The following is a 15,982-nucleotide window of genomic DNA, read 5'->3' on the forward strand; positions in this document are numbered from 1 at the left end:
GAAAGAGGTTTTTAATTTTTAATTTTAGTAGTATGAACGTTGCCAGCCAGTGGTTTTCTTAGATGTTGCCAAGGAATTCTACTTTTAGCAAGATTCAAATAGGGCCAAATATTATGCATATGAACAATGTAATCCATATATACTTCTCTATTGTCTTTTGGGAAGTTTTTAGATAGTGGTTGACCCATATTCTTAATTTTAAAAAGCATCAATCTTCATGCTGTGCAAAAAGCAATAAGTGTGTGAAATAATTGAACATCAGTAAGTAGTCTTGTAAAATATGCTTAGTCTAGATTATGGAACAGTCAATTATGAAAAGCACAATCAATTAATCTCATTCGTTAAATTACATCAAGTATTTGCAGAAATGAAAATACAGTAGTCACTACTCCATACTTTTATAATAGGGTTAGTATTCAACCTTTGAGTCTCAACTGATAGTTGTAGGTTATTGAGTTTCATATATTAAATATAGTGTTAATGTACTTAGCAATATAAATAAAAAAGGTGATTGAATTTTAATCATCACAGTGATACTAAAAATCAGTTCAACATGTAAATATTGTACAATTCTAATTATGTATCAGGAAGTAAATCAAAACAAAGATAATCAGGAATAGATATAAAGTTCATGTTTATTGCAACATTTATGTTGACTTTGCAAAAATAAAAAAATATGTTGTATGTTGTAATACGTAGAATTTAGAGAGCAGATGTTTGAGCTAAAATGCTGCCATCGTGACATCATCAAGGACAAAATATAATTTAAAACATTTCTATAGATATTAAAATAAAAGGTAGAATGAATATTTGCACATTTAGAGTGTTACAATAAATGCAGCACTAGGCAACTTGGAAATAAAGTTAGTTTAAGCATCTGTTGTTAGTCTTCAAATAAATTAACAGATAGTCCTTAGGGACTATTTACATATAAGCGTTATATAATCTACTTACATATAAATGTTACTTAACCTGTTAATTTATTTGAAAGTCAACAACATAGATGCTTAAAGTAACTTTATCTCTAAGCTGCCCAGTGTTACATTTATTATAATACTGCCAGAGGACAGAGAGGTGGCAGGATGAGTGAAAAAGGTAAAGGGGAATAAGAAGTACAATCTCCTAGTTATAAATTCAATAGGTCACAGGGAGGTAATGTATAATGTAGGGGATACAGTCAATAATGTCATAATAACTTTGTATAGTGACAGATGGTTACTAGACTTAATATGGTGATCACTTTGTAAGGTATATGAATGTTAAAGCATTATGTTGTACACCTGAAACGAATACAATATTGTATGTCAACTGTACTTCAATAATAATAGAAAAAATTATCAATTTTTTTAAAGGAAAAGCTGAGCTATTAAAAACAACAACAACAACAAAAACTAACCATGCAGCTACTCAATGAAGAAATCGTAGATACATGGATTGTTAAATATGGAAGTGATCCTATTAGTACTGACATAAAATAAATGAGGTGGAGGGTGACTGAATGACATTGAATGTCGCCAGGCTAATCAGAATCAGCCATAGCACTAAACATAGTATTCCTTCTCCTCCCCAGACTCCTCATTCAAATTAAGGAGACGGATACAATTTTAGGGATTTTTATAACTCACTTAGTAATGAAAAAACATAAGTTTGAAAGCCAAGAAGAGTTAATTAGGATTATTGTATAGGAACACCTATTTAGTAGATGGCCTTTTGAGTTCTTGCTCTATGTTAGGCATTGTTTTAAGTGCTTTGCAGGTATTCAGTAACTTACTCCTTAACACAATCCTATGAGTTCAGTATTTTTATTATCCGTGTTTTAAACATTAGGAGAATAAAGCAAAGACACTTGCCCGAGGTCTTCCGTTACGAAGTGATGCATTGGAATAGAGTCTGGCATTGCTACATGACCCCTGGAATCAGTCCTATTATACTTTGAAAATCGTTACTCACATCTAGATTATATGCTGAACATTTCAAAATAAACAGTCTCTATATTATTTCGAAAATTTTGAAATAGACCCGATTGAAGTTTTAAAATTCATCTAGAGATGAAAATGAAAATAGCAATTTTAAGTAACAGCATAAAATTATCTAATGGCATTGAAAACCTTGGGGGTATTCATTTTTATTTTCACCTTTAAGTTCTACGTTTCAGTCTCTACTTGGAGACTCAACAGTGACTAAAAGACAGATCTGCGTTCATTTGTGGATCCAGACTCTAATGTGATAAACAAATAAACGAAGTATGATTTATTTAGTGCTAAGAAGGAAATGAGAAGGCGTGCTGTGGTAGAGAGTATTTGGGGAATTACTCAAGATTTATGATAAGTAAAGGATTTTTGTACTATTTTTTGAGTTCTTGTAAGTAAGTCACTGATATCTCATTAGCTACAGAAAATAACAAAAAATTGTACACCTGAAATCTATGTAACTTTACTAAGAATTGTCACCCCAATAAACTTTCATTAAAAAAAGAAAGAAAATAAAAAAAAATTTGTGGCTAACATAAAAATAACTGGCACTTACTATGTTTCAGTAAACTTGGTTTATCAGCATTTACATGAATCATCATATGAATATAAGTAAAACATTTTAATCTTTGGATAACATTTAGAAATGTATTTAGAAAAATAGAACATTCAAAATATATGGAATGAATAATGTAGGACAGTGAAAAATATAAGAGAGCAACATACATACAATGATGGCCAATATTATTTTCTTTAATATGTACAGAAATAATCAAATAATGATCTGGTTTTAACTTTGTTAAAAATTATGTTTTTTATAATTGTAGACATCACAAAGGTGGAGAAATATATGGAAAAACAAGTATACAAAAAAACTTAAATTGGAAGTCTGAGTGAATAATAATGAAACGAAACCCCACAAGACAGAAACTAAATTGAATTTGCCAATGAACATTTATATCAATTAGCTGCCCACCTGCCTCTCATAAATGTAACAGTTCCAGGAAAAGATCAAAAAAGATCAAGAAATGTTTCTCATAAAAGTTTATGAAGCAAAACACGATAATATCCAAGCATGTATTTTACTGCTCAGTGCATCCAATCATTGGAGGCTCCCCTAGTGGGTGCCTTCATAAAGGGACGTGGGGCAACTTGCTTCAGAATACAGGACTCATGTTATTTAGCCTGCCATTTAACCATGATGAGATGGAATGCAAAGATTCATTTTAAAGTGAACAACTCTGTAGCAAATTTTTATAATATTTATGACCACTCAAGCTACCTAAAAATACATAATAAACTCACGTGTGTCATTCTCTATTTCATATGCACTAGATGAATACAAAATCAACTTCTGTAAGTGATGCCATTACAAAGCCACGTTTTTCAGAACCACTTCTGTGAAATTCTTAATTGCAACAAATTGGATTTATGAAAGATTCTAGTTTGGAAATTTTGCACATGATTGTTTCTTAGAAACATATGTTCTTGTTCGTCCAGGCAGGAAATTAAGATGAGCATGGAGAACAAAAAAGGGGGGAATATTTTTTCATTGGTTTGCCTTTGTATATTTTTAAAACCTGTGCACAATTTAAATGAATTGTCTTTAAGTTTCAAGGAAATTAAAATTTTTTTAAAAAGACGAACACCCTGCATTTCTTGTGTTTTGATATAATATGGAGAGGAAATATCTGGCAAAATTAGAATTAACTTCAGTTCAAATCAACTACTTATTTTTCTTACATGTTAGTCCTAATATCTTTTTAATCTCTCAGAAGTAGCAATGATTATAATTCACATTATAAAAAGGATAAATTTCTAATGTGTTATTTGACAAGATATGAAACCTTTTGTTTAACATTTGTCAAGACCCTAATATATGTAATACCTGCTGTAGGTAACCATTAACAAATAAATATAAAGATTGTTCTAGTATCAGAAATATATATATTCTTCCCTATAAAGAAAAATAGAGAAATATTGCTGTTAAAATATAAAATAGTAAAAATATTGTCCTTTCTCTATAATTGTTTGATTTATTTTCCATTCATTTATTTGTTTCAACATTTATAAATAATTATGTACAGTTTAAGCTGAACACAATGGAAGATATTTTAACTTCTTGGTGTTTGTACATAACCTTACATTGAATGGTAAATGACATTTTTATTGAAGTTAAGTGCTTTAAGCATTAAACATTGTATTTAAATTGCTAATGGAAAGGACTGAAACATAAAAATTAAACTACAACATCTGGAAATATTCCAGTGTTAGGAGAATATGTGTGTCACTTACTTTCTCAGCTCAGCAAAGGCTAGTATGAGGCTGCTTATAATATGTGATTAATTTGGGGGACTAGTTGATGTCATGGTAGCTCTAGAATTGTGTCGTAAAGCGATGTCTGCATGTGTCACAGCTTCTGAAAATGAAGCCCTTTCTCCTTAGTTAGAGTATGTTTGAGGACCTGGGGTGGGAAAAGGGAGAGAGACTTGAGAGGAATGTCAGATGCTTGCACTTCATAATGTTTTCTCTATACAGACTGAAAACACTTATCCTTGCTAATGTTCACTTCCAATATTTTCTTAAATGTTAAGGCTGAAATATGCATATGAGTGGTTGTAGACTGCCATCCATTCTAGATAAGAAGCGGTGCACATGGCTGAAAACTTATACTGACAATGGGTAGTCTCAGAGTGTTTCCCTTTAGACTTGTTCTACTTTGATTTACAGGTCCCTGTATGACTCCTTTAGATCATCTGCTCTGAGAGTGCCCAGGGGTAATGAAAACTTTAAGTACATTGCAAATTCTCTGAACAAAGGCTTCAAAGCCCAGACAGTGACAGAGTGGAGATGCATGTGGTATCTATTTCTCAATGTCATAATGAAGTTGCAAAAGGTCAGATGAAACCGGTCCCATAACATCATCCTTTTGGATCACATCAATTATGTATACTTATATGCACAGAAAAAGAAAAAAAAAAATAACAACCTTTTTTGGATGTGTGCAGTTTACTTTGTGAAATTCCCTCAAATAGAAGTGACATGACTTATAGGTACAGTATTGATTTTTGCAATTGTATGTGGGCGAGAACCTCATACTTTTAATGTGTTTGTTTCTGAAAGGGTACTACACGTGTGTGGAAGTCATCTTCACACTAAGGAGACAGGTTGGGTTTTATATGATGGGTGTCTATGCCCCGACCCTGCTGATTGTGGTTCTCTCCTGGCTTTCCTTCTGGATCAACCCGGATGCGAGTGCTGCCAGAGTGCCCCTGGGTAAAGTGTTCCACGCTTCTCTCTTACGTCTTCGTAAAATTAACGATAGAAGCAACTATTTTGAAACAATGAGCTTGAGAAATGATGACACCTTTTATTTATTTATTTATTTATTTTTAAGACTTCCTTCAAACCTTGACATTTAACTACATTTTCTCCATGTTTACACACTCTATAATTACACTAAGTTCATCTTTCTGTGTTCTTGTGGTACTTAAAATCAATTTATTTTACTTTAATTCTCCTAAAATATTTTTAGTAAGTGATATTCCCAGATAACTAGTTTAAAATCCCCAATAATGCCAAACTTAAAAACAAATAACGATATCTATAGAAATCTTTCTATGTAATATTATATACTCTTTCATACTCATAATAAAGGAACATGAAATCTAATTTATCTTTAAAACGACTTAGCATCATTTTCCTAAATATCAGTTATTCTGTGCTATATAATCAGCAGTGGCTAGAGAGAGGGAGGCCTGGATAACCATACTCTACAATTTGTTATTTTTTGTGTTCTGTGACATAGAACCACCATTAGCCAGATTTGAAAACCATGTCTGTATGTGGGTGAAAAAGTCTGTGCTTCGGGAAAAAAATCAAGAGCCCTATTTATGGGTCAAGTGAATAAACTGCAAAATAAGGACATTGTAAAAACAAGTTTGGATTGTTTGGAGTGTTTTAAAATTTGTCAATACTTTGTGTTTGTGTATGTTTGTGTATGTGTTTTCTGAATATCACCTGGAACTTACATAGATAAGGATTTGATATATCTGACTTCTTGTTGACTGATTAGGTGTAGCATTTTATTTTTTCTTCTATCAGAAAGGCCTTGTGAAAATCTCCCTTCTGACTTACTGGACGAATTAAATGAAATACGGATTTTAAAGAGTAGGAAATCAGGAAAAAAGCAATTATAATGACAACTCTATCTGAATAATAAATTTGGTGGTTTACATCTAATGAAAATCACAAAGACTAAATCTATATCTTAACAACTAAAAATGTGGGGAATTTCATTGTAAGAGCCATGTCTATGTATGACAAGTGACAGACTATTTTAGGGGATGAGAATTAATATGTTGTATAATGTTCCGGGAATGAAAGACCCAAAACTAGATGTAAATTTTTAGACTTGTCAAAAATATTATGCATTTTCCCAAGTCAATAGTTGTTTTTTTTGTTTGTTTATTATAAATAGCTTTCATGCAGTGATATGAATTGAAAAGTCAGTCTTTCAAAGGTACTTTCGAGTTGGCTTTCCATATACTGTTAATATTACATATAGCAGAATTTTATTCTTCCTTTGAAAAGCTGGAATCATTCATTTTCCCTGAAATATCCAGGAACATTCTCTCCTTTTCTACTATATATTTTTTAAATCATGACCCTTATCAAAAAATTGCTTTATATATTCTATTCTTGTTCTGATCTAGTTTTACCTGGGATAAAATTCAGCTCTATAACTGTCTAAAACAATGCTGAAAAATGAAATCAGCTTTGTGTCTTCCTCAGAGAGAGTATAGAATAGTTTTAGATATCTTTAATATTTCAACCAGATCCAAATTGTGTTTTTATACCGTGGTTTAAATTTTATGTCTTTGTTTTAAATGTTGAGTATTTATAAACATCCCCAACCACATGCAATAATGCTTCCATGAAAAGTGTGTATATGTTATTCCTTCTACTCTTTGAGTTTTAAATGGTCCTGATGAATTGTTCAGGACGAATTAGATGAAATATGGATTTTAAAGAGTAGGAAATCAGGAAAGAAGCAATTAGAAGTTACTTAAGAGGGATTTAGTCAAAGTAATGCCTGCAGGACTTTTCACAGGGGAACACAGCAAGTTTAATTCCTACTTTTGTTTCCATAGGTATCTTTTCAGTACTCAGCTTGGCCTCTGAGTGCACAACCCTTGCTGCTGAGCTGCCCAAAGTGTCCTATGTGAAGGCTCTTGATGTATGGCTCATTGCTTGTCTGCTCTTTGGGTTTGCTTCCTTGGTGGAGTATGCTGTTGTCCAGGTGATGCTGAATAACCCCAAGCGAGTTGAAGCAGAAAAAGCCAGAATTGCCAAAGCTGAGCAAGCGGAGGGGAAAGGTGGAAATGCGGCTAAAAAGAATACCGTCAATGGTACAGGGACTCCGGTTCACATTAGCACTTTGCAGGTAAGAATGAAATTATCCCACAAAGTGACTTCCCCCATCATGGCTCTCTACAGTGTCAGGAGTGAGATACTTTTCTGTGAGTGTAAATGTTTGATAGAATTGGTATTCATTCTTTGTTTTTTTTCTTCTCATAGACGAACAAGAACTAAGCACAACATAAGGAAAACTCTTAGGTCACATATAATTAAGAAAAAAAAAGTCTTATCAAATTTCTTGAAGACTTTCCACTGCGTTCAATGATACACCTCTGATTTGATGGTTACTATCCAATATGGCGGTCTTGTCAGAACTAATGGCCTCTCTATTGTTTGTCATTTGATACGCTTTAGTGAAAGGCCAGAGGACTATTGGGGGAAGCAGTGACCTCTTACCAATACTGAAGGCTTAGAGGAGTCATGCTTTTGATTAAATTCTCAACCTGTTCTCTATCAAGTTAGAGAGCTTTACATAGAACATGACAGGCAGGCTACTTACTTATTGGATGTCTGGCCTATATGGAAACTATCTATGTCCATAGTTTAGGATCTGTCCAGCCCAACGGTGAGTAGCTAGAGAACAACTGGACAGTTTTAAACCCTTGACATTGTTTGTACTCAATCAATGTTTAGACAATAGGTCTAAGGATACGGACAATGTTTCTAGATTCAGGTAGTGATAAATCCTAGAGCAAAAGACTGCTTCCTGGATTAGGCATAGCTGTCCATGTACCTCAAAGTGCCCCTGATGGATGCCTTCTGGTCGGTATATTGGGAGACCATTTCCACTGAGCTTAGCATGGGAAATTCCACAAGAGAATATGGTAATAGGTCCATACCATCCTAGAACCTTGAAAATTTTGCCTGTTCTGTATATTCTGGCCCCACACTACTACATCAGTTTGCTAACCATCATCACTCACTTTACCTGGAATGTTACACAAGTATGTAACATAAGTATCTTTAGATGTGAAAGCTAGTGAACTGTTCTCATGTGGTGTTGTCCGTAGCTCTTTTGTTGTTGTTAAGTCATTAAACTCATTTTCGGAGCCTACAGCCAAGACTTCTACATATGATTAGTTGCTACCTTGCATAAGGTTCTATAGACTTTATACTCTTTCATACCCTAATCCTCTTCATGAAGAGTAAGTATAAAATTTTCATGAGTGCAGAGCTATCATGACCTTAAAGAAGTCATGTCTTGTTTTTATTAAATTTATTGTGGTGACATTGTACAGTAAAATTATATAGGTTTCAAGTGTACATTTCTGTAATACATCATTTATATATTGCATTGTGTGTTCACCACCCAAAGTAATCATCCTTCATCGAAATATATTTGACTCCCTTTTACCCTCTTCTACCACCATCCCCTTATAGTCTGGTAACCACTAAACTGTAGTCTTTGACATATCTAACCCCTCTGTTTATATCTCCCATCTTTACCAGTTCTTCATGTTTCCAACCTATTAATGCTCCCACCCTCTAACTTGGACCCTGGTTAAGACGTCTGGAGACAGAAAGCAAAAATGTTCTATAGAGCAGGTGCTTGCTTTCCAGGGATGCCACTGTTAGCTCCATTATCCGGTGTGTTATGGGGCCTCAATAACTGCAGAAATTCTCTAATAACAGAGAACACCAATGTGCACATGATCTGGGAAACTTAATATATTCCTTAAAGTGGGATATTGAAGGAAGGATACACACTAGAACCAGATTTTTGGAGTACCGTAGAACATATCAAGATTATTTATAATTATAAAAGAAATAAGATCCAGAATATTAAACTGAATTATATTATTTTAAAATTAGCTTTCAAGCATTAAAATAATTACCTAGTGAATAAAAGTTCCATATATTTAGGAACTTCCTTATTTTTATTCTCTATGTTTTTAGTTGCTAATAGAAAGACATGTGTCTGGATTCTGAAACTGCTATGACAGTTTGCAACAAAAGTCATAGGGTGATACTTAGAGACTTTAAAAGTTTTAATATCCAGAAATATATGTAATCACTCATATCTTATAGGCCAAAATGCAATTTCCAAAATGAAACTTGTACCTATGTAATATTTGTATCCTGAAACAGGTTTCAAAGTGAGAATATGAATTCAAAACTAACGTATCTTTAACATACACATCAAACTTACAGCAAGTGTGTAAGCTTAATAAATTTATAAGATCGTTACACACAAGAAAACAAAAAAAGAAATTTAAATTTTTTGCCTTTCTAATTTACTGGTTTTGCTGTGACAAATATAATTATAGTTTTAGTTTCAAATATATTTGTTCCAGTGTATTTTGCTTTTCAGAACACAATCTTTTGCTGAGCAATTTGAATTACATTATATGTCATTTATTTTTAGACAGAATAACAATATTAACTATTAGAAATCATGAAATTTGCATTGTAGAAAATTTTTGATGCTTTTTTAAAAAATGTACTTGTTAAGGAAAGGTATGGTTTAAAAAAATGTAAGAAAGATCAATGATAATTTAATCTAACATTTAGGAAGAAGTTTTTATAATTTTGCCTATATACAAAAATATGGCATTATACATTTACACTTGCTTAGGTTTCTCCTCCCACGCCCCCAAGTTTGGTTCTTCCTCAGCCATTCCAATATTTAGGTTACGAATTTGTTTATTTGCTCATTTACTTTTCTATTCAATAAATATAGTTGAGAACCTACTGTTGTTAATATCATCCTATTCCCAAGACATACTATGTGCCATGTACTATTTACAATAAAGGTGTGAATAAAAGATAAAATACTATCCATGCCTGTGGATTTTATTAAATTAAAAAATGAACTGTGCTGTTCATGCAGGAATGAGATGGTTGTTTCTTTATGGTAATGATATGTGTTGTTGTTGTTTTTAAATCAAGGATTGATTTAAATTTGGTACAATATACACAGTTTATTCCTTTCTGAACATATTTTTATGATCTGTAGAAGATACTATCATCACCATGAAATCATGCCTAAGTCTTCTGGTCAAGAAATATTGCTTAAGGTGATTTGCTTTTAAATGTGTGCAGACACAAACTGAAAAGAACCAGAAGGAAAATCTTAGAGGCTAAAATTTGACGCCATAGGAAATTTTTATCAGCATCATTTTTATTCTTGACAGTTTCATTATCACACTATCTCATTGATGCTACCAGTAATTTTCAGAAGTGACAAGTTTATATGAAAGTGAGACACATATTCATATGAAGAAAAAAGAAGAAATTATAAATTAGAGATTGATATAACCAAGATAATTTTAAAGAACATGTTAGATAGGGTTACTATTTTATTTATAAGCAGTTAATTTAATCTCTCTTTATGTGATATTATAATTGTTTAAAATAGTATTTACATTGTAAACTTTTGTACTTTCCTGTACACATAGGTTATGATACTTATGCATAGAGAGTAACTAAAAAACAAAGTTTGTGTAAAATTTCTGGTGACTGGGGCAAGATGAGACTAGCCAATTAGTTAATGAACCCTGAGCCGTTTAAGGAACCTGAGGACTTTTCAATGGGGAACTTAATCTTTCACCTTATTCATATGTGTCACATCATTAAAAATTACTTCTGTAGAAATTTTCTCCACCAACACACACACACACACACACACACACACACACATACACACCCCCCTGCTGACTTCAAATATAAGAATCTTCAAATGCATCTCTGGACAAGGTTTTAATTTTTTTTTAAATGGTTATAATTTAGTACAACCAAAGCGAAGCTTTTTGGTGTGCTTTTCCATGTTATTTTAACATTGAAGAAATAGTCTTCTCTTACTGACATGTTTATTATATTTAAATAATCTCCCTGAATAAACATAACATTCCATGTCTACATTTGAATAAACTAGATAGATCAAATTCTAATATCATTGCTGGCAGAATCTAAGACTATGTTTATGTAAATAAAACATTAGAAAATGTGAAGTGTTTATGTGACTTAAGTTATAATATCATATAAATTTGGCTTTTTGTTTGGTTATTTTACAGATACTAAAACCACACCTAAAGCTACATATAAAATGTGATTTATAGTAAATGCATTTTTACAGTAAATACATTTGGCCTTCTTTGTGAAAAAGTAAAACTACCTGATAAAAGGTCATGCTTTTTAAGTCTATTGGCAGAAGGTAGAGTACTCCTTTGTTTTGATAAGTGGATTGTAAAGCAAAGTTAGTGCATCTAAAACTTTTGGAGTGGAAAATTCTAAAGGGAGAAAAAGTTGGCATACCTCCTGTGTCCCACTTTTTGAAGATTGCTCTGATATTCTGAGAATAATGCAAAGTTTGCTATATAGAGCCTGTTCACAACTTGTATTCCAATCAAGGTAGTGATGTACTCTTTACAAAACTCCACTGATGCATGCTGAGCCTTACATATTCTTCAAACAACCCTGGAAAACTAGATCTTTAAACGTTGTTCTCTGTATGAAACACTGAAAAGGAAGATGTGTTGAGTGTGAATGTATGAGTCTGTGTGTGTGTGCACGATGATGGAGCTTAGATATCAGAATGCCTGCTGAAAATGGACTTTTAAAATTTAAAAATGAGGAACTTAAATGGAAGGTCCAGAAATAACTGTGTATCTATCATTTACATCTATCTATCTATCTATCTATCTATCTATCTATCTATCTATCTATCTATCTATCTATCTACCTACCTACCTACCTACCTACCTATCTATCTATCTATCTATCTATCTATCTATCTATCTATCTATCTATCTATCTATCTATCAACGATATCCCCAAGTCACACGTGTGTCTTTGTTCAGATAAAAGATACTGTCCCAGTACCTGAAGGATTTCTGGGAATAATTTGTTGTACTTCTTACATTTAGCATAAATTTTATCTAACGGTATTCTAGTCCATGCAAATAGAATTGTAGTCAGTGTACTATACTAATGAGGCAAAAATGGAGTAGCTATAGTTTATACTAACAGTATACAATTACATATTTTTCTTTTTCAATAAAAACAGTAAATGTCAATTGTGCATATTCGAAAGATGAATGACAGAACTCAGAGGTAAGAACAGCGGATGAAGAAGCAGTAAAGAACTCGCTCTTCTGTAGCCTTTCACATCAGCCTATCGTAAACCATTGGGGTTAGCCTCTACCTCTATTCTTTCCAAGAGCGTTTCAGATTGCTAGAGAGAGTTCAGTGTGAAATAATGATTTTGCATGTTTCAGAATTAATTCATATTTAATAACTCAGAGATCATCAATGGAATAATATGCATAGCATGTGATCTGGCTGAAATATACACAGTTTCTTTAGATTCTCTGAGTGTGGTTGGCTAATTCAACTTCGGCTAACAAGTTAAGAATAACTTTCACTACTAGTAAATCTCGTTCATGATAATTGTGACCATCTTTTAATTCTTATTTATGAGTGTGGTTTAGAGACACAATCTGTTTCACTGGAATGATAAATACCTTAGTCATTTATAAACTACCCTATTTGGAAATAAGGGCCACGGTGAAGTCAAATGTTAGAAGTACTGGAAGATTTCTGTAATCCATATATTGTAGTAATATGATCTATGTTACGGTTAAATATTGGATTTCTATTTATTGGTCTTTCAGTTGAGGACTCACAAGCCTGGGAGAACATAAGATAAATGTTTATTTATGCTTTGATCCCTTAATATAAAATAACCTATCAAAATTTCATTTCATGACATAAGCCTTGCGCTATAGGCAACATTTTAGAGTTAAATGTTCAGGCAATCTGATGGTTTAATCAGTTGACTATAATATCAGATTTTTAAAATACCCTTTTGGAGAGTTGTGTTTTATAAATAGAAAATTCTAAATACACTGTGTGTTAACTTTTATTCTCAGGTTGGTGAGACCAGATGCAAAAAAGTTTGCACTTCTAAGTCTGACCTGAGATCTAATGACTTCAGCATTGTTGGAAGTTTACCAAGAGATTTTGAATTATCCAATTATGACTGCTATGGCAAACCTATTGAAGTCAACAATGGACTTGGGAAATCTCAGGCAAAGAACAACAAGAAGCCGCCTCCTGCTAAACCTGTTATTCCAACAGCAGCAAAGAGAATTGATCTTTATGCAAGAGCATTGTTTCCTTTCTGCTTCTTGTTCTTCAATGTTATATATTGGTCTGTATATTTATGATAAATGTTTTCCATTTGTATAAAATAAAGTATCACTTCATGACTAACCTCATTCATAAATGCCAATCTGTGAAAAAGTTTGCATTTTCATAGCAATATATTGCATTTTGTATGCCATTGGATTGTAAGAAAAATGTGGCACTTTAATTTTGAATGGCAGCATGGTCTTATTATATCTGTGCTCTAATAATGATGTATATATGTATAGCAAACATTGCTTTAGGAATAAATGAAGGATAAGCATACTACATAAAATCAAATCCAAAAATTCTCCTCAGTTAGTGTAAACGACAAATACTTCAGATAATTCTGATACTAAAACAATACACACTCTGAATCCTGCCTGTTATGATCACCATTTTAATGTATGTAGTATTGCAAATTTTCTTCCTTGTAACTTTCAGAGAGAGAGCCATCTTATTCTTGTATAATTTTAGATGGCATTATCACAGATTAAGCAAAATTATATTACATATTGTTTAAACTTTGTAAGTAGAAATATATCAGCTATCATTATGTGGGCTCTGTGGAGAAATAAGGTTCAAAAATTACTAATTTGTAAAATTAGCTCATTTTAAAGTGTGTCTGTGTTGTCAAAATGCCAGATAATAAAACACAGTAAGCATTTTTGGGAAAAAAAAGGAAATCTGTTTATGTAAATTCATACTCAATTCTGGCTTCTGATAAAATAAAAATAAAGGGTAGATACATTGATCAAATATTTCTGATAAAAGAAATTCTATTTAACCCACCTTAAATCCTAAATATATTTTCATGGATTTCATTTTATTGATACAGAGTATACAAAATCATTGTGCCTTAAAAAGAGATATATATTTTAAATTGGAATATAGTAATGGATATGTGGTTTCACATCATTTTTAATAAACCCAGAGGAAAATACCCTATTACTAGAAGTAATTTGAGTTGGGAGAAATAAAAAAAAAAAAAAACATAATCATTTGAGTATTTTAACTTCTTAATTTTATTAAAATGCTTACATATTTTAAGTAAATTTTTTTTTCTGAATTCATTTCATTTTTCTGTATTTTGGGGGTAGTTTTGGATTTGTTACAAAACGTAAAGATTAAGTAAATACTGTCTTTATGTATTTTCTTTCTTGATAAAAGTTTAGACTAGATTTATTAACTTTGATCTTGTTCCAACCTAAACGTCAGCACTTTGTGGTCTATAAAACTCTTCTTATTCCTAGTAATATCACAGCCAATATAACTTTTTTGTTTTTCCATAGCTGAAATTAGAACTTTCAGTATTTCGCATAACATAAACACAAGACCAAATAAATATATTTATAATATGTGGAGAGTTTTGTTGCACCTCAGCATTTGTATGATCAATTCAGTGATAAAATGTGCTTAAATATTGTTTATGCAAATTGCTACTATTCAAGGCTATTTTATTGAAAACTTTAATTTTTAAAAGATTGTCACTGATTACTAATTTTTTTTTACATGAGATGCAGTCTAATGCTCTGTAGTCCTTCATCACCCGGTAGTTATAAAAGCTTCGCCATCTGAATAGTTTTAAAATGCTACAAGTTACCCTACTGATGGACTTCCAGACTCTGCTAGGACCTGGGCAATAACATCTTAATGGAACTGTGGTCAGAAAAAAAACATCTGGAATAGAACTTAAACCATTTTTAAAAATATACTTAGAATAATTATATTTGCTTATAATCTTCTTAATACCTGCAAATTTTATTAGGGAATTTGATTTAGATGGTTTTCAGTGGGAACTGTACGAAATGGAAGACAGGTCTCATTCTATAAGAATGTATTTCTTGAAAATAACGTGAATGAATTCCTTTCTGTAATATAATGTTGTAGCCTCTTAAGATCAATTTTAATACTGAAATATATATAAATAGCTACCCCATGATTAAATGTGTATATATAACTACAAATGGAACATTAGACAATGATCGTAACAAAGAAGTACAATCAGTATCCACTAACTGTTGCTGTGTAATTGTTATCTCCAGGATTTAGTCATTTAGTCCCAGGGTAGTTCTGATCTGTGTACTTTAAACATTGTCTTTCTGAGAGTCTTGCAATATATCTACCTGGATATCAGTATGTCAAATTCAGTGTCTGCAAAATAAAAATTATCTTCTCATAAATCAGTAGGTTCTTGTGTTTTCTATTTATGTGAAAGCCATCACTATTCCAGTCACCCGTATTAAATCTTCCTTCCTTTTTTATATTGTAAGTCCTTCCAAGTACCAAGTACTATAAATTCTCCCTCTTACACCTACCACCTCCTCTCTATTTCTGCTGACACCACCCTAATTCAGTGTCCCATTCTTATTTTTTCTTTTCTGTTAAATTTATCGGGGTCACAATTGTTAGTGAAATTACATAGATTTCAGGTGTACAATTCTGTATTACATCATCTATAAATC

The 15,982-nt window shown here is 32.1% G+C and overlaps 1 protein-coding gene across 1 annotated transcript in view; it reads left to right on the top strand.

Annotated features, from left to right (window-relative positions):
• The window catches only part of GLRB (glycine receptor beta), a 55,328-nt gene extending 39,634 nt beyond the window's left edge, over positions 1-15,694 (top strand). The window contains 3 exon segments of the mRNA XM_081075958.1: positions 5,094-5,246; positions 7,124-7,416; positions 13,262-15,694. Coding sequence (XP_080932084.1) covers positions 5,094-5,246; positions 7,124-7,416; positions 13,262-13,558 — 743 coding nt within the window. The 3' untranslated portion in view covers positions 13,559-15,694.
• Positions 15,695-15,982: the final 288 nt, after the last annotated feature.

This window comes from Rhinolophus hipposideros, assembly GCF_964194185.1.
Source record: "Rhinolophus hipposideros genome assembly, chromosome: 16".
NCBI classification, from domain to species: Eukaryota; Metazoa; Chordata; class Mammalia; order Chiroptera; family Rhinolophidae; genus Rhinolophus; species Rhinolophus hipposideros.